General features: G+C 50.4%; 1 protein-coding gene across 3 annotated transcripts in view; it reads left to right on the top strand.

Moving 5' to 3' along the window:
• The window catches only part of CADM1 (cell adhesion molecule 1), a 363088-nt gene that overhangs the window by 316548 nt on the left and 28801 nt on the right, over positions 1-17739 (top strand). For all 3 annotated transcript variants that reach the window (XM_079787619.1, XM_079787621.1, XM_079787620.1), the window contains exons 6-8: positions 5506-5605; positions 8547-8719; positions 13162-13242. In XM_079787619.1, coding sequence (XP_079643745.1) covers positions 5506-5605; positions 8547-8719; positions 13162-13242 — 354 coding nt within the window. The remainder of the gene's footprint in view (positions 1-5505; positions 5606-8546; positions 8720-13161; positions 13243-17739) is intronic.

The following is a 17739-nucleotide window of genomic DNA, read 5'->3' as shown; positions in this document are numbered from 1 at the left end:
GGTGCTCCTGACCATCGGGTGATCGGGTGGAAGCTAAGGAAGAGCCCGAGTCCCAAACGCAGTGCCCGAAGCAGATTTGCACGCGAGCCCTTGAGCCTGGCTCAGTCAGCACCTCGGGGACATTTGACGCCCACATTCCTGACCTAGAATCTCAGGGAGAGAAGGGGGTGCCTGGAGTTCCGGGGTGCCAGGCCTCCCCTGGCCGCAGCTCTTCTTGCTGGTCGGATGCGAGAATGGTGGCATCGCACCCTTTTAAATAAAGGCCTGATGCGTTGGTGTTGGTCGGAGAGGAGGCTGATCATTTGCATAGGAGAGTGAAATACAGGTGGGGCTTTGAGGTTCATCTTCTGAGAAGATCATAGGATGTGCGGCAAGGCCAGGCTGGCGTGGCATCCACTGCAACCTGCCAGCAGCCATCCTCGCCTCTTTCAGAATTTCCTTTTATATGTGTACACGCTCCCTTTACAGAGAGAGCAAAGTGCATTTAAAGGAAGCTCATCAAATCAGAGCACCTTTCTAATGTTATTTTTTAATTGGCTGCTACCGTGGTGTGACCTAAGGCCTCGGTATTTAGCCCTCCATGCACCTCTGACTGATGAAGGGACGGTGATGCTATGGCAGTCTTGCTAAGTGTCTTTTATGGGGGAAAGGGGGGGGGGGGAATTCCGGTGTGTTATGAAAATCTCAGATTCCTCCACCTAACCCGTTGGCTGTGGGTGATGCCATCTCTATAATTGTAAAGTTCCAAAAGTTCGTGGACCTGACTGTTGTTCTTACTTCAAGTAGCAGCTCCATTTTGCAATGACATGAAGCCGATCTGAGCATTACATTCCTGGACAGTTACTGCCCTTGGATAGAACGTGTCCCCTGGCTTTCAGCCTATGCCCGACACCACCAGCCGATACGTAAAATGGTCACCAGAAAACGGACTGGGCCTTACCTCATTACTTAAAAACAAATCTTGGTGTCTGCTTCTGTTTCAGAAAAGATGTGGTGGGGTATAACATTTGATTTATGAACATAATTAAAATATTACTGATGAGCCTGGGCTATGGAGTCAGCCATCTGACTGCTCAGTATTTTGACGGTCATACTGCCGTCTGGATCTTTCTGGGAAATGTTAACATTCCTGAGTTAGAGGTGCCAGTGGGACCCAGGGTCTCCTTCCAGGCACCTGTGGAGAAGACTTACGTTCCTCTCCCAGTGAAAGGGACAGGGACCCGGACTGGTCTGTACGTTTCCTTCACTCAGGGAGGGGTCTGGGCACCTCGACCTTCTGCTTGGTCCCTTCTGGGTGTGAGCAGAGCCCAGCTGCCCTGCGGTCGGTCATACACTGAATGTGGATCCTGAATGTGTCCACAGGGGAAGACATGTTTCTGTGTAACACCAGCAAGATCAATGTTTACCTTCTCACTTGGCTATTGAGGTAACTGTGGCAGCTGTACCCATAAGTACATGGTGGTGTGTCTCCAGAAACCTAAAGGGTAAATTAGGAAAATCAGTTACCAAAAAAGGAAGGCGCCTTTTCTATGGCTTAGTATATGATTTTTATTTATTTATTTATTTATTTATTTATTTTTCAGGGAGATTATTTTCTTTTTTTTTCATTTTTTTATTAAGGTATTATATGTGTACATATCTTACCATTGCCCCCCCGCACCCCACTCCCATACATGCCCTCACCCCCCAGTGTTTTGCGTCCATTGGTTATGCTTATATGCATGCATACAAGTCCTTCAGTTGATCTCTTATCTCCCCCACCTCTCCCTAACCTTCCCGCTGTAATTTGATAGTCTGTTTGATGCTTTACTGTCTCTGTATCTCTCTTTTTGTTCATCAGTTTATAATGTTCTTTATTATCCATAAATGAGTGAGATCATGTGGTATTTTTCTTTCATTGACTGGCTTATTTCACTTAGCATAATGTTCTCTAATTCCATCCAGGTTGCTGCAAATGGTAAGAATTCCTTCTTTTTTATGGCAGCATAGTATTCCATTGTGTAGATGTACCACAGTTTTCTAATCCACTCATCTGCTGACGGGCACCTAGGCTGTTTCTAAATCTTAGCTATTGTAAATTGTGCTGCTATGAACATGGGGGTGCATATATCCTTTCTGATTGGTGTTTCTAGTTTCTTCGGATATATTCCCAGAAGTGGGATCACTGGGTCAAATGGGAGTTCCATTTTCAGTTTTTTGAGGAAACTCCATACTGTTCTCCACAGTGGCTGCACCAGTCTGCATTCCCACCAGCAGTGCACGAAGGTTCCTTTTTCTCCACATCCTCGCCAACACTTGTCTTTTGTTGATTTGTTGGTAATAGCCATTCTGACAGGTGTGAGATGGTACCGCATTGTCATTTTGATTTGCATCTCTAGGATAATTAGTGACTTTGAGCATGTTTTCATGTGTATATGATTTTTAAATGTAAGTTCCAGATATAGCAAACTTATAGCTTGTTCTTCCTAATTTATGTGAGTAATTGATGTCCGGTAAGCAGCCATTAGTAACATAAAGAAACATTTACCTAAAACAAACTCAGTTGTACTGAAAAGGCAGAGTGGATTAGATGTTCAGCACTCTCTTTATTATTAACTAGAGGCCTGGTGCATGAATTTGTGCACAGGTGGGGTCCCTAGGGGTGGCCTGTGGGGATTGGGCCCCAGCTCAAGCCCCCAGGCTTGTAGCCCCAGCTCGCGCCCCCAGCCTCACAGCCCCACAGCCCCGCCTGGCACCCTGCCATGGCCTGGCGCCACCCCCTTACCTGCTCCACCATCCCATCTACCAGGCAATCTGTCAGAGCCGGGCCCCCCACCCAGCTCCCTCAGTGCCTGGGAGTGGGGCAACAGCCCCAACCCCCGCCGTCACCACTGGTTGCCTTCTGCAAGGCAATCAGGCCCCCATTCACACCTGCCTTAGCCTGGCACTGCCTGCTCACCTGCTCTACCATCCCACTGTGGTCCCGCTCTCATTGGGGCCCATCGGGGCCAGCAGTACCTCCACTACCGCACACTGCCAGCGCCGCATTGCCAACACCCGCCATGTTCCACGCCGCCCTCTGATGGTCAGCACACGTCATAGCGAGCAGTCAAACGTGTGCTGCTGGTCAAACTCCCGGTCGAACAATTTGCATATTAGGCTTTTATTATGTAGGATGGACGTTGAACGTGTAGAACCCTTAGTGGCTATGCTGAAAAACATACCCTCTCTGATTGCTTGTGAATTACACATTGGGGAAAGAAAGCCTTGGACATAACCTCTGCTTCCCCTTAATTGCTGGGCTGAAGTCAGCAGCGCATGGAATACGTAGCCCTTCCGTGAGTCAGAGATTAACCTGTAAGCAAACATTACATTTCAGCCCGAATTTGGGGCTTTACATTTAGTCTCACCCAGAATGGTTCACGGGTGAGAATGACAGAGGCTCCCGACCAGGGACTCTGTCACTGATGCTGTTGCTGAGGATGAACTCTAAGGGAGCGGGTCTCGTGTGGTCTCTGTTGTTGTGTTTGTTTTTCATCAGCTTCCCCAGCCAGCCTCTCTGTGTGTGTGTCATATCACCAAAACCAACAGGCAGGGTTGGATGTAGCCTACGGTAGAGCCCGTAGCTCTCAGAGGAGCTCTTGCGCCCACCAGCAGTCAGTCCTCGGTCAAAGTCGTCCTGCTGCCCTGCGCCTTTCTTTACTGATTCCCTTCCTGCACAGTCATCAGTCTGGAAACCTTCGCCATTTTGCTGCTGCGCATCTCTTTCGCCAGCAGGTCTAAGAATAGAGCCATCACCTGCAGCTCCTCTGGCGCTCAGGCCGGTGAGCCTGTCTCTGAGAGGTGACCCAGCTTCTTGGGAAGCTCTACCCCCTCACTGTGTCAGCGTGGGGGTGGGCAGGGGCTCTCCCCAAAGGCCTCGCGTGCCTCGTGGCTTTCAGCCGTAAGAGAAAGATCTCTGATGGGAAGCAAGACCTCCAGTGCGTCCGGAAAGCAGCCATCCCTGGAGAAGACCTCGTGTGCAGCTGGCCAGCGGGTCCCGGCTGAGAGGCTGAGCCCCGGTCCCCGCGTCCTCCCTGCTTCCATAGGATGAATGTTAATGAGCAGCCACTGCTTGTAAAGGCCAAGGGGCTGTTGTTTAGGTCTGTGATTGTCTGACAAAGGGGAGTTATGGAAATTATTTTGACCTTTCAGCCAACTGATGTCTTGCCCTCTCACATTTATTACTCTTGGGAACATTTTCAAAAATATACATTTACAGAGTCACAAAATTAAATGAGAAACTGATTTAGGGATTAATAGCTTGTTCAGAACAGACAAAAAATAAAACCCCAGTTTCATCTAGGTTTTATTTGTAAATGTATCTGCTTGGGTATTTAACTCCAAGCTTGCCCTCTCCCCTCCCTAGTCCCTGCCCCTCCCTCATTCAGCTCTCATACGCTTACAAACTCAGTTTTGTTTTGTTTCTTGTTTTGTGTTGTTTTTTTAAATATATTTTTATTGATTTCAGAGAGGGAGAGAGAGAGAGACAAACATCAATGATGAGAGAGAATCATTGATTGGCTGCCTCCTGTATGCCCCCTACTGGGGATTGAGCCCGAAACCCAGACATGTGCCCTTGACCAGAATCAAACCCGGGAACCCCAGCCTGCAGTCCGACGCTCTATCCACCAAGCCAAACCACTAGGGCACAAACTCAGTTTTTAAGTGGCTAGTGGAACTAAGAATAGCCAGATCACCTACCTAAGTACTTCCCTGCACACTTGGTTTTAATATGGATTGTTATTGGAAAGCATGGTTTTGAATCAGAAATTTCTCCCAACATGCGTTTCATGGGACTCTCTCTCAGGCTTATTTTTGCTTCATTCTCCGCACCAGTGTTCTCATCCCCAAAACTGGGGCTGTTTCTCCACCAATTTCGGTCCCAGGACAGGCCCTCAGGAGGCTGTCGGAGCCCTCCTTTGTGTTTATGTTTACAAGGGAGCAGTCGGAGTGTAACTACGAGCCGCCAGGACCTCCCATCTCCTTGTCTGTAAAGCCGTTTGAGTAGAATGGGGAATTTTGCCTTTCCCGTTTGAAAAGGAGCCTAGAAGAGGCAAACTTATTAATATGCAGTGTCACAACGTATTGTCGCATAGTAACATATGATATATGATAAAATGTATCAATTCCGAGCGCCACAAATATCTGCGGCTTCACCTCAGCATGAAAGCAAATGAGTTTCCTTTAGCTTGAGTGAGTCTGGAGATAAACTTCAATGTAACAAAATGTATTTCACAGGAAATATTTGATGTGGCGCAGTTGGCTTATGAATCTCTTATCTGTTCTAGTTCACTCCTTAGCGTTATTAGTCAATTTAATTTGAGCAAATGCCAGGATTACTAACTAATTAGAAGGGAGTTAGCGAAGGCAGAGGGTGGGGCCGGGGGGGGGGGGCTGGCACTCCGGGCGTGTGGCAGAAGCTCGTCTGATTGTGCCTGACGATACCATTCGCTAAACATTGTACTTTGTGTTGTTGTCATACAGATAAGCCTCGGGTGCATATTCAGATGACTTACCCTCTACAAGGCCTGACCCGGGAAGGGGACGCGCTTGAGTTAACCTGTGAAGTCAGCGGGAAACCCCAGTAAGTTCTCAAGGCCAAGGTTGGCCGGGGGGTCACAGCAGTAAAGGTCACCACGCAGAGATTGGCCTGTCACTCTCTCCTGCTGTAAAGGTGGAATATTTTTCAGGAAGTAAAAGAATATTCAGTGGAATAAATATCTGTGGTTCTTAATGGTGACCTTAGGGGGGAAAAAATGAAATACCAGCTAAGATTGAAATCTCAGCTAATTCCATTTTATAATCAGCAACATGACTGTCAGAACTGTTTTCTCTCATACACAAAAAATAATCCCAATCAATTGTTAGTGTGCCCACAATCTAATGATAGATCTACTACCCCCGTGTTAATGTCTAGAAGGATAGTTTTTAGACAAAAATTAAGCTGCTGTGTTTAGGGCCAGCTGGGGGGCAAATGAATTTGCCCTACCTTTAATTTTGCTTCTCTTTCCCGCAAAGAAAAGTGACTACTGGAAATATTTTTGTTAGTAAGGAATGATTCAGGAACTTTTCTCAAGATATATACAGGGTGTCCCCCAAAAATGTATACACACCTTAACAGCTGATAGCTCAATTTTGAAAATGGAATGTATTTTAATAAACACTGCCTTTATAATTACTCCAAGTGTGTGTATACATTTTGGGGGGACACCCTACATATGTATGTGAAAAGAACCAACAAACACTCTAGTTTCATCGCAAGTGTGAAGAAGGTGCTTGCCCCGGCTAAACGAATGAAGGCAAATTAGAGAAACTACATGTCATCACTAATGCGGCAAAACCCACCGCAGGTGTCCTCAGTGTAGTCCGGGAGGAGGGGGACTCTCTCCAGCGGAGTGAAGATGGGTGTTAACTGCTTCTTAGGGGAAAGTAATCCACGGAACCCTAAAGGGGCGCCTCGGGTCAATGCCGGGATCGGCACTCAAACTTCCAGTGTCCCCAACAGACACAGCGTTGAGCTCCCCCTGCTGTCCCCCCGGCATGATTTTTTCCTCTCAGTGTTGCTGACCAGCGTCATTATCACCGTCTTCATGTGAGGAACTTGGAGCATCTGAACAAGAAGCTGTGGAGAGGGTTTTCCCACAGCATCTAAGGAGCGGCCCGTGGCCGGGGACGGGAGCCAGCGAGCCTGGCCGCAGGAGGCTCTCTTCCCACCCCACCGCTCCAGGGCCGCGTCTCTCTCCCAGGGCAAGGCCTGGCTGCTCTCTGTCCTGGCCACTGGAGTTTGCAAGGTGACCTTAGGAAGTAGCAGGCGTCTTGCTCGTCTCCTGGTGTCCAGAGTTGCTGGTGTACACGCCCAGCTGCGGGCTGGCCTCTCCTCTGTGAACGCTGGAAGACTCGATGTCTCTCTAAGCCCTAGTCAGCAGCTTACCCGCCTCCCAAACAATCCCCAGGAGAGAAAATCATTCTCACGGGCCCTTGCCACTTGGGATACTATGTTCAGCCACATTAACTGCATTTTCAGTGTATGGCTTGCTGAATTATATTTTGTTTATCTATTTCTTCTGCTGAAGGAGGTGCTGTATTTGATTGAATGTGCCACGGGGACAGAAATGACACGTTTCCTTGGGACATTGATGCCAGAGAGGGTGTTTGTTCCTCTCAAATAGGAACAGGCGCGAGTATGAGCAAGCTGGCATCGCTGCTGCTGACCCTTGCTGCACGTGACCTGTTTGCTTCCTCCAGAAATCCCATAGAATAAAAACGGTCATTTGACTCGCCCTTAGAGCTGCGCACGTGCCCAGCAATCACCCCACTGGTGGTCTCAGCTGTCCGGTGCAGGACCTCAGTCTGGTTGCAGGCAGGCCCACTGGTGCTGCTTCTTAAATGACATACCAGCTGTGACGGCACGTGCATGTGTCATTAAAGAAAAGGGTAACTTCAGGTCCCCTTTGGAGGTTGGAATGCTGCTGGACAGGCGCCTGAGTCTCCGCCCCCAGCGGCTCCTTTGTCTCGTCGCTGCCCCCGAAGGTGGCCCCGGAGGTGGCGCTGGGACAGGGATGTTCCCCTGCACTGGAGTCGGCGCCACTCTCCTTTCAGCCCCATTCAGGCAGAGTCCTATCGTGGCCGCGATTTCCCCGATTTCCTTGGAGGTCGAAGGAGCCGCCTGAAAGAGTGATAGTTGCAAAGATACTGTCGAACGATAATTTGTGTGGGCAGTTTTGGCTCTGGTGCATCTTGTGAAATGTGCTTCTTCCCGATTGATGCGAATGTGGTACTTAAATCACTAAAGCACCGTGCTCCCTGCAGAGTTCGCCCCTGGGACTGAGGATCCTGTGGGGATGCCCTGAGGCCTCCAGCTGCGGGTGCACACAGGGCGGAGCGGGACAGGGGGCCTGGCAGAGCCTCAGAGGAGGCCCGCCAGGGAGCACAGGACCAGGTGGCCTCGGGCAGCGGGCGGTACGGCTTGGGTTGGAGGAGGGCAGCGGAAGTGATCGCATCTTTCCAGAATGAGAAAAGGTGATCCTCATAGAGCAGAGCCCAAGGCAAGCGCTCCTCAGGTGCGGAAGCCCATTCCTTTTTGTGAAACCTGAAATCCATTTCAATATCACACGTGTCTTCTAAGCAAGTGTCTTGTTGTGCCAGTCACCACCAGATTAATGCCTGTATCGCTAGCCAAGGGTGCAGTCTCCCCTCGTTAATGAGAGGAATAACAATGGGTGAGCTCTGTCCTATCTGAATTGGTGTGAAACCAGACAGCAGGGCAGACAAATAGGGTGGCTGGTTATTTCCTGATTTGTTGAAGATAAATTGGAAATAATGAGACTCCCACTTGTGGTGTGTTGAAAGTTTTTCAACACCTGATCACGTTTAAAGAAAATTATATTCCAAACAAATGTTTTGGAGACTTCACAGCTGGTAATTCTGTGAACTTAAACTACCTGCAGTAAGTCCTCTTTAATTGTGTCGCCCTGCGTGTGATTTAATGAGGGAGATAACGCGCCTGTCCCCCCTCTTCTCGGCAGGCCTGTCAAGGTAACCTGGGTGCGAGTCGATGATGAAATGCCCCAGCACGCCGTGCTGTCCGGGCCCAACCTGTTCATCAATAACCTGAACAAAACAGATAACGGGACGTACCGCTGCGAAGCCTACAACGTCGTGGGGAAAGCGCACTCGGATTATACGCTGTATGTATATGGTACGTGAGATGCAGCTCTCCTCCCTTAGCCTCGGTACATGTTGCTGCTACTTGTAACTCTCTCCCCAAGTCTTTGGTCGAGTGGAAAACCCATAACCCAGTTGTTTCCTTCAGGAACTTAAAGAAGCAGGGCCTGGGGCAGACCCCAGTGTCTCCCCTGGGCGGGCGGCGCCAGTCCTCTCCCTCTAATCAGGGGCCTTCCCGCCAGGACAGCGGTGTCCCCAGGCACCTGGGAGGGAGATGGTGTGAGAGCTAATGACTGCAGAATCCAACCTTAGCAGTCAATGCTTTTCAGCTTAGAAAGTTTATTCCCGTTGGTATTTTCTATGGTGCCTGGGCTAGCCTTTCTCCTGCTTTGATGAGCAAACCACCCTACTCTCAGCAGGAACCTATTACATTACAAGAAGTTGCTAGGTAGTAAATAAATGGGAAAAAAACAGAAGGTCCGTGGTAGCAACCTTAACAACCTATAGGTACTGCTTTAGACCCATTTTTTTAAATTTGTTTGCTTTCTTAATATCTTTTTACAGGATCGTTAAAGCATGTTACAATGAATTTCATTCTCTAATCACATTTTAGTGAGCATCCCGCCGTGTGCCGGGCATTTTAACCTTTTCCCCATTTACATCTTCCCGTCAGCTGTGTGTGGTGGCTGTTCCCCTTACTGAGGGAGCACCGCCTCTCCAGCCTGACGACGACAAACCGAGTCTCTTCTGCTCCGTGGCAGTCTCTTGGTTAGGGCAATACCAGGAAAAAGAGCCGTGAACTGACAGGACACAGAATGAGTAACCATAGGCGGGAAAATGCCAGCGACTCATAAATATCTGAGGATGTGAGTGCATGTCTTCCTTCTGTTCGCAGTGTAAATAACCCCGCTGTGAGTGTACAAGTATATACATATGCACACATGAAATACTTATTTACAGCATACTGTCTTAGAACCTGGCCACTCTTCTTGTGAAGAAAATAGAAATTGCATTCTTTTTGATGAGATGGAAGTAGGCTTTACACCATATCTAGGTGGATATTAAAATAAAATCTATAGCCCATCCCTGAGTTTTGTCCTTAGCATAATGCAAAATTACAGGATCACTTCTCATCCCCTCATTAGTAGACTTCAGGGGTCGGTGTTTGCTCACTGCCCCTGTTGCCTGTGATCTGCACACGATAGCATTCCTTCTCCCCAGTAGCTAAGGAGGCCAGAGTGGAGGAAATGACTTTCCCAGGTGGGTGCCCTACTTTTGGGTGACAATCCACAGAGCTACTCCGTCCCTCAGACTATTCACAATGTGCCACTGGCAGCGCTAGAGGGTACATGCCTCCCTCTTGCTTCCAAACTCGCCCCTCAGCTCTCTGAGTCAGGGTTTGAACCTCAGGTGATCCCCACATTGCTATTACCCAGGATTAGACTTTGGTTCAGCTCTCCTTAAAAGTGCAGATTTTAAAAAGCAGTGACAGATTCCCACCAGTCTATTATATGCTTCCTTGATTCAGAAGACTCAAAATACCTAGGAAAAACAATGTTGATTTATTGTACTTGCCGCTCCCACATCTCAAGATGAGAAACACTTTATGGGTTTGGTGAACAGCTATATGTGGATAATTTTGGGTACTAGCTCATGGCTAGTATTTATTCCACGCCCTAGGATGACTGGCTGTTTTACATGCATAATCACCTCTGATCTCCACAATAACATCAGGAGGTAAGCATTGTCTTCATCCCATTTTACAGATGATAAAATGAGGCTTAGAAAGGTCACGTAACTTGTCCAAGTTCACAAGGTTACTAAGTCAGAGCCATGGTACTTTGCCTCCCAAGTCCACAGGGACATTTCTATCTTTCTTTGTAGTTCCTTTTATTCTCACTGATTTCCACTAGAAAAATTCCCTCCAATATAAGACTGCTTTTTTGGAATGAACTCACGGGGCCAGAGTGCATTATTGGAAAGCCAAGAAACAGAGACCTGCGTGTTAGGTTAGCACATGTCATCCACACATGTCCCCACCAGGTAGGGCCTTGTCCTTGACGAGGGCCTTGTGGGGTCTACACTGTACCACCTACCTCTGGGCCCCTCGCAGGCCTTGGACAGCAGGCTAGCATACTCACCTGAGGTGTTGCTAGTCTGTTGATAAAATATTCTAGCAATCTGAGAAGATGGTGAATAGATTTTCTTTTCAAAGCCGATTTACTGTGCTACTACATTAACTTACAAAGTACTTTATGGGCTAAGAGTTAACATGCCTTTACGATGTTTAATTCTCTGGAAGTAACTTCTGTACCTCGAGAATCTAGCTGCTTCGTGCCTGAGCCCCAATTTGTTTTGTTCCGTTGCTTCTGTGTGTCAAACCCAGCTCATTAGCTCCAACTCTGCATTTTTTAAATAGTGGCTCATGTTGCTCTTGATGCTGGACACGATCTGAGCATTGAGGTTTTACCTGTTAGCAGAATCTAATTCATTTAGGTCACTGGAGCCAGATGTGAAGGACAACGTGTTCCCCAGCAGCGATGAAAATAATTGAAAACGTGTGATTGTCCACAAAATGAAAAGAACTGTTGACCTGAAGTCTCTGCCCTCATTAGGATGGCCCAGTCCTTGTTTATAACCATTTTTTCAAATCACCTTCAGGTCCTCTTTGATTGACTTGTGGACATCACATATTTGTGCCAATACGTTTACAGGCAGGTACAGAAATAGCAGTCTAGGGTGTCAGGGGAAGCCCCAGGTACAGATGTGGCCATTCGGTGATAAGTATGGTAATTGAACCAGCACATTAGCTGCCCACTGCTGGGCAGCAGGCGCCTCTCAGGGTGCAGTGGGCTGGGGACTGGAGGGAGCGGACGTCTTCAGTGCTGGCTCAGGGCCAGCGCGCCTTGCTCATCTGTGTCTGCACCGACACGTGCGGGGGGGGGGGGGGGGGGCAGTGCGTCCAGGTGAGCTGCCAGGTCACACCTGTGGCCCCTGAGAGTGTCTCAGGAGCCAGACTGAGCATGCTGCCTATTCTTCTTAAAAGGTAGTTTTGAAATCACCAACTTAACGATTTCTGCTTGGAGGAGAATGAGATTTTGTTTTTTGTTTTTAGTGGCTTCCTTCTAGTCTTATGTGAGGCTGCTTTAACAATAGCTTAAACTCCTTGTGTCCTCAACTTAAATAAATAACGTCTTCTATAAAACGGAACGATTTGCTGTTGATTCCTCACTGTCAAATGAGTACATATGTGTATGTCTGAGAGAAGTCTGTGAGGGACATTAAAACCTCAGATTATTGATCAATAGTAGGGATCATTTTAAACAGGCATTACAACCAAGAACCAAGATAATGTTTTCGTAAACTTTCAGGAAGTTGTACGAAGCCCAGTAAAGGTGCAGTATACTAGTATAATTAAAGTTTTGATGTATTAATTAGACATCTGAGAGCTCACTTGGAGATTAAAGGACACCAGATGTGTCAGGGAGAAAAAATTGACGTGCTTTAGATAAAATTTAAAATCAAAAGCCTTCAAGTCATCTTCTGCTCTGTTATAGCGGAACGGTGGCTTAGTTCAAAGTCTTGCTGACAGTTAACACATTCGGTTTGATCATTTGGGCTTGGAATTTCTCTCTTTCATATCTGCCCTTCCCTTTTCCCCAAAATCATTTTTGAGATGACAGAAGGATATACAGCGCTCAGCGTCTGACAGGCTTCCCTGGGGTTACCGGCTCCGAGGGTCCGGCCTCACTGACTCTTCCTTCTCTTGTTCACAAGATGGAAAGCGCTCCTCGGTTTCATCCTTGTCATCCACTTAGGTCAAGCTAACTTACCAATATCGATTGGCAACTAACTTACCAATATCGATTGGCAACTAACTTACCAGTATCGATAAGTTGTAAAATTTTATTGGCTTTTAAGGAAGAAAATCTCCCGTGCCTGGAACTTGATATTTCGTGGTGGCATTCTCTCTTCTCCATGTGGAAGTGTGCAGAGAGCAGAGCTTTCTCGCCTGCTGCTGCGCTGTGTTGATGAAAATAATAGGGTTAGCGTTCCTAAGAGCCAAGACACAGGAGCACACCCGAGGCCACAGGAGCCTGCAGATAGAGCGGTCCCACCTGCTTCCTCCCTCCCGTCTGTGGAAGCATCAAGTGAACGGCAGCCATCGCACCCTTACTTGCGGAGCTGGTTAACCTCACTTTGAAACTGGATCCAGTGGGGTGCCCTATGTTTTTATTTTTCCTCCCTTCTCTACTTCACATTTCGTCATCTTCATTGACGTCATTCTTTTCTTAGCCCTTCCGACCAGGGCTTTGGGATTTAATTGGAAGACACAAATCTTTGGAGGAGACTTTTGGTTTTAAAGGGGAGTCATCAAACAAACATCTCAGTGTCCTCGTGCCTTTGTTTTGTCATTACTGGTCATTGTTGTGTTCAGCATTGTGGGTTTGATTTTCCTTTTTTTTTTTTATCCAGATCCCCCCACAACTATCCCTCCTCCCACAACAACCACCACCACCACCACCACCACCACCACCATCCTTACCATCATCACAGGTACGGTACTTCATTACCATGGAAATGTCCTGAATGGTGTTGTCTTTCTGGTATGTATAAAATGAGGCCTCCAAGTCCCCTTTCAATCATCGGGATTTCATTGTTCCTGTACTTTGGAACTCAAAGACTGTGTTCTTAGGTTGAATCTTAAGGACCTCAGGCAATCTTTAACATTCAAGCACTTAACAGCAGATCAGATATCTTGCGGCTTACCCATAAGAGAACTTTTTTTTAAGCATCACTATTTAAGCAAAATGCTAGGGAAATGGCAGCCTGTCTTAGAGGACACGCTGGTGGCTTATGCTCAGCCATGGTTGTCGAATGGTAAGTATTCTGGCCTTGCGTCTTCTCCTTGTCTCAACTTCATCTTAATCCACGTGAATGAAAACGCACACCCTTTAACGTGCCCGTGTGGCCATGTTCCCAACGCGTCGCCATCCTTCCTGCCCGAGACTGCCTGCTGATCATGCTGCCCGTTTGGGTCGCCTGCGTAGTGACAAGAGATCAGAGGGAGTCGCTGCCTTTGCGGTGCTGGGCACCCTGGCTGCCCTCGGAGAAATGTGGAGGGTGGAGCCGCCGTGGCTGTGCTGACGGCCTTCTCTCTGCACCGTTTGAAGCTCCTGTTCAAAGTGAGATTCACAGTCTCCCATTCCGTCACTGAGGGGGGACCCCAGCGGCTCCCACACAGCTCGATGGTGCCCATCGGGGAGCCTCGGAGGCCTCTGTCCACCAGGGTAGGAAGGGCTGGGTGCCGTGTCCAGCAGACACGCGGGGTTTCCTTAGGTAAGGCCTTTGCCACTGCACAGAAACACCTAATTCCTTCTATGAGAAAAACTCTTTGAAAGATGACTTTCTGTTTCATTCCGTTGCCTGATGAGACTGCAAGGTCTCTGAGCCATGTGCCCAGGTAAACAGCCCTAGCACTGGACTTCCTTAAAATCCCGGAATATTCCGCTCTCCATCCTTCATGCCAGTGCTCTTTACCGCCCAGCTGTGGCGCATCCTGTACGGTGGCTTTCTGCAGACACTTCAGTTCTCACCCGAGTCCGTGAGGTGGATACGGAAAAAGTCGAAGTCTTCAGTGAAAGGGTGGCTCGTCGAAACGGTTTTCTCCACCTTCAGTGGAGCAGAGAGCTCTGAGCACTAGTGAGGCTGTTCTGAATGTTGTTTATAAGAGCAGCAGGGCCTTCACTCAGGGTCTTCGGGAAATCCGTCCATCGGTGCTTGTGTCACTGAGCTCACCCCCGTCAGCTGCCTTGTCTGGGGATTTCTGGTCAGCTTCTCCCGCTCCTGTGCTCAGGGCGCTCCGTCTGTCGGTGTCCTGGCTGATTCCTCCCCTTCCTGGGTCACTGACTGAGGTGCTCCTTCCCACTCCCATTTCCAGAGCAGCCGTCATCCTCCAAACCAGGCCACTGCCTTATGACCTCTGACCTCTCGTCCAGGGTGCCCCTCGCAGGCTGCGCTCCTGTCCCCGGGTTTCCACAGCCTGGGAGCTGCCCTGTGGGTGTCGTCAGTTTCGTCGCCCGTTCTCAGGTCCCGCACAGGGAGTCCGTGCCCGTTGAGGGCGCCCTGCAGCGGTCCGTCCGTCCGTCCTGTAGACGTGGCCCACACCGGCCTCGGTAGCTCCCTGGGGCGGGGCCCGGGGAACCAGCAGGCGCACACTCAGGGCGGCCGAGCCCGCCTCCTGTACAGCTCTCCATTCCCTCCCTGAGGGGCACGCTCCCTCTGTGCTGGCCTGTCTCCGGCCTAGGCTTTTTCTTTGGTTAAGACCTGCCCTCCCGTTCCCTGACCCTCCCCACAGCCCGTCTCAGCGGCCGGAGAGGCGCTTGGTCCCCAGCCCCCACTCTTCACTCCGACCCCGACCCCCGACCCCCGCGGCTCTTACTCCGCTGCTGTCAGTTCACGCGGCAGACCCTGCGTTGAAGGGACACTTCAGAAACAAGTGTATGTGCTGCCCACATCGAAGGTGCCTGTGACAGGGCCTGTTCCGGCTTCGCGCTCTCTGCTCCCGGCCCCTCGTTCACGGCTGTGCACGGTGATCTCCCGGGCGCGCGGTGGCTCCGGGGGTCGGCCGCTGGCCCCTCTGCACGCACAGTGCACTCGTGGTCATGAATTCCCAGAACAGTCGACAAAAACGGCCACTAAAACAACAATGGAGAATCTGCCGCCTTAACGGGTGTGATCTTACCGGCTCGCTGTGTCTTAACAAGTCGCTTTGTGTCTGTTTCTCTTGCCCAGAAAGTACACCCGTGGAATTTAACATTGGCTCCTTTCTCCAAGCACATTAAAGGTTATGAGCTGAATGGTTCTGCGTCCCATTGAATAGAGTCCAGGCTGTCCCCCGGACTTGGATCAGTTCCTACAAATTGTCCAAACTGAGCCTTGCCAAGTTCATGTCCACTCTTCTCTCCTGCACTGCGCGGTGTATTACAGCCACCATTAGCCCTCACAGCTTCAACAGCTAAATCCGGTGACAGTGACATAAAGCCCGAACTTAAAGAAGAAGCCCACAGCCACCTGTTGTTTTTCTCCGTCGAATGCAATAACTGAAACCCACTCCCAGGTCAGAGTTTCATTATAAGAAAATGTACAAATTCGCCAGAAAAATATATTTGTAAACTCCACAGGTCATAGTTGATTTCTGGTTTCTCTGAAAGGAAGTATTCCATTGCTACCTTTCATCTTCTGTAACCAGGTTGTTCCCCCTGTTTAGGAGGCAGGCTGCCCTGGAGTTGCCTGTCACACCTCCCTCAGAACAGCCAGAGCTTCCTCCTGGAGCCGCTGAGAGAGCGCTGCACACCCAGTCTGGCTCCGGGTGGCCCCGGGAGCCACAGGCACAGGTGGGAGGAGCAGGGCGCCCCGTCTTCTCTCGGCCGGGGCGGGGGAGGGGGGTGCAGCCTCCTGTCTGGCAGGCAGCCTCCTCCATGGGCGTCTGTGCAGGCTCTGGAGCTGAGAGGAGCATGTGGCTTCCCAAGCCTATATGGCCGTTAATGGCACGAGAATCCCTTTCCCACTTAAGAAGCAAACGCACACCCAGGCACAGACAGAGGGAGCCGCCGTGAGGCGCTCTGGTGTCTTGATGTCCTTCATGGGGGTTGATGTCCTGACCATCTATTTCTGTTCCCACCATTGCCATTGGCCGGCACCCCTCCTTTTTAAAAGTCACCCAGGTTGTGGTTTCATTCGGGTGGGTCTGTGCTCTCATGTGGAGGAGCAAACTTCGTGACTGGCGTGGTCCCCAGAGTCCTGTGAACACAGAGACACGGCCCGGCTGGTCGGAAGCCCTCGCGAGGTCCTCCCAGAAACCAGAAGCCTCGGCTGCGGGCCGGGCGCGTTTGTTTAGTCTGAACTTTTCCGAAGGCGGGTGGCGTTGCATGTGAGGTCCACGTGGAAGTCCTGCTCTGCGCGTGGTGATCGGTGACGGCTTTGCCTGCCGGTGCGGTCACGCTCCGCCTCGGTGCTCCAGGCGTGCGGCCCAGGCCTGAGCGCACTGCGCTGTCTCCATGGCCGCGTCCTGAGGGGCTCCCAGCCGCCGGGCGCCCGCACTCGGTCTAACACCTTCCCGGCTCACGGCCGCTCGGGCCAGGGCTTCGACCCGTAGGTCGCACTGCATGCGACCCCGTACCTTAAACACGAAATCACCTCCGAATAAGAAATGAGGGGCCAAATTCGGAAGCACGTTGAAAACTCCCTTCATAGCAATGACGTAGGTCATTTCTAAGTGAGGTTTTCTCGTTTTTTAAGTACATATCCAATTAGAATTTTTTGTTTCTTGTAAAAGAAAATGGCAAGGTTTGTCTGATTGGCACCTAAGAACCGAAAGCCCCGTTTCCGTGAGGCAGTGAGTCCCGCCCTCAGGTTCCCACGGCTACCTCCGCTGCCCGTCCGGTGGCACGAGCCGCCCTGTGCGCGGTGGTCCAGCGCATCAGCAGAGGAAGTGATGCGGCCCGTCTGCCGGAGCACCTGTGCGGGATGCGGGGGCGGTGCAGGCCGCGGGCAGGTGTGCAGTCTCTCAAACACGCCTGAGTGCAGGTGGGCGCACAGGGCCGCTGCAGGGCGGGAGGCTGCCCCGCAGAGCCACTGCGCCGGAGCCGGGGCTGCTGGCTCCCACTCGGTCTCCTGGTGTCTGCTGTCAGGAATGCATCGACCAATACCAGGCCCCCTAATGCGCACAGCACTGTGCTAGCGCCTGTGGGGCCGGGAGCCTCCCGTAGCCCTAACACTGGCTGAGGGGGACTAGGTCATGCACGTTGGGGTGCTGTGTAGTCAGCCGATGGAGGGGCACAGGCGGAGACCGAGGCCAGGGTCAGAGGTCGGTGGTCCAAGAACGAGTATGTATGAATAAGGAAGGATGGCAGGCACCTCCCCGCTTAGGGCCCCTTCTCTCCAGAATTGCCCTAAGCAGGTCCTGGGTCCTGCCCCTAAAGCAGGGGTTCTCGGCCAAGGACAGTGTTAATGCACCCGCCCCTCCGGTGCCCCGCCCCCTCCCAGGGTCGG

This window comes from Cnephaeus nilssonii, assembly GCF_951640355.1.
Source record: "Cnephaeus nilssonii genome assembly, chromosome: 13".
In the NCBI taxonomy this organism is placed as follows: Eukaryota; Metazoa; Chordata; class Mammalia; order Chiroptera; family Vespertilionidae; genus Cnephaeus; species Cnephaeus nilssonii.
The sequence above is the reverse complement of the archived record's forward strand: the minus strand, read 5'-3'. Positions and strand labels throughout refer to the sequence as shown.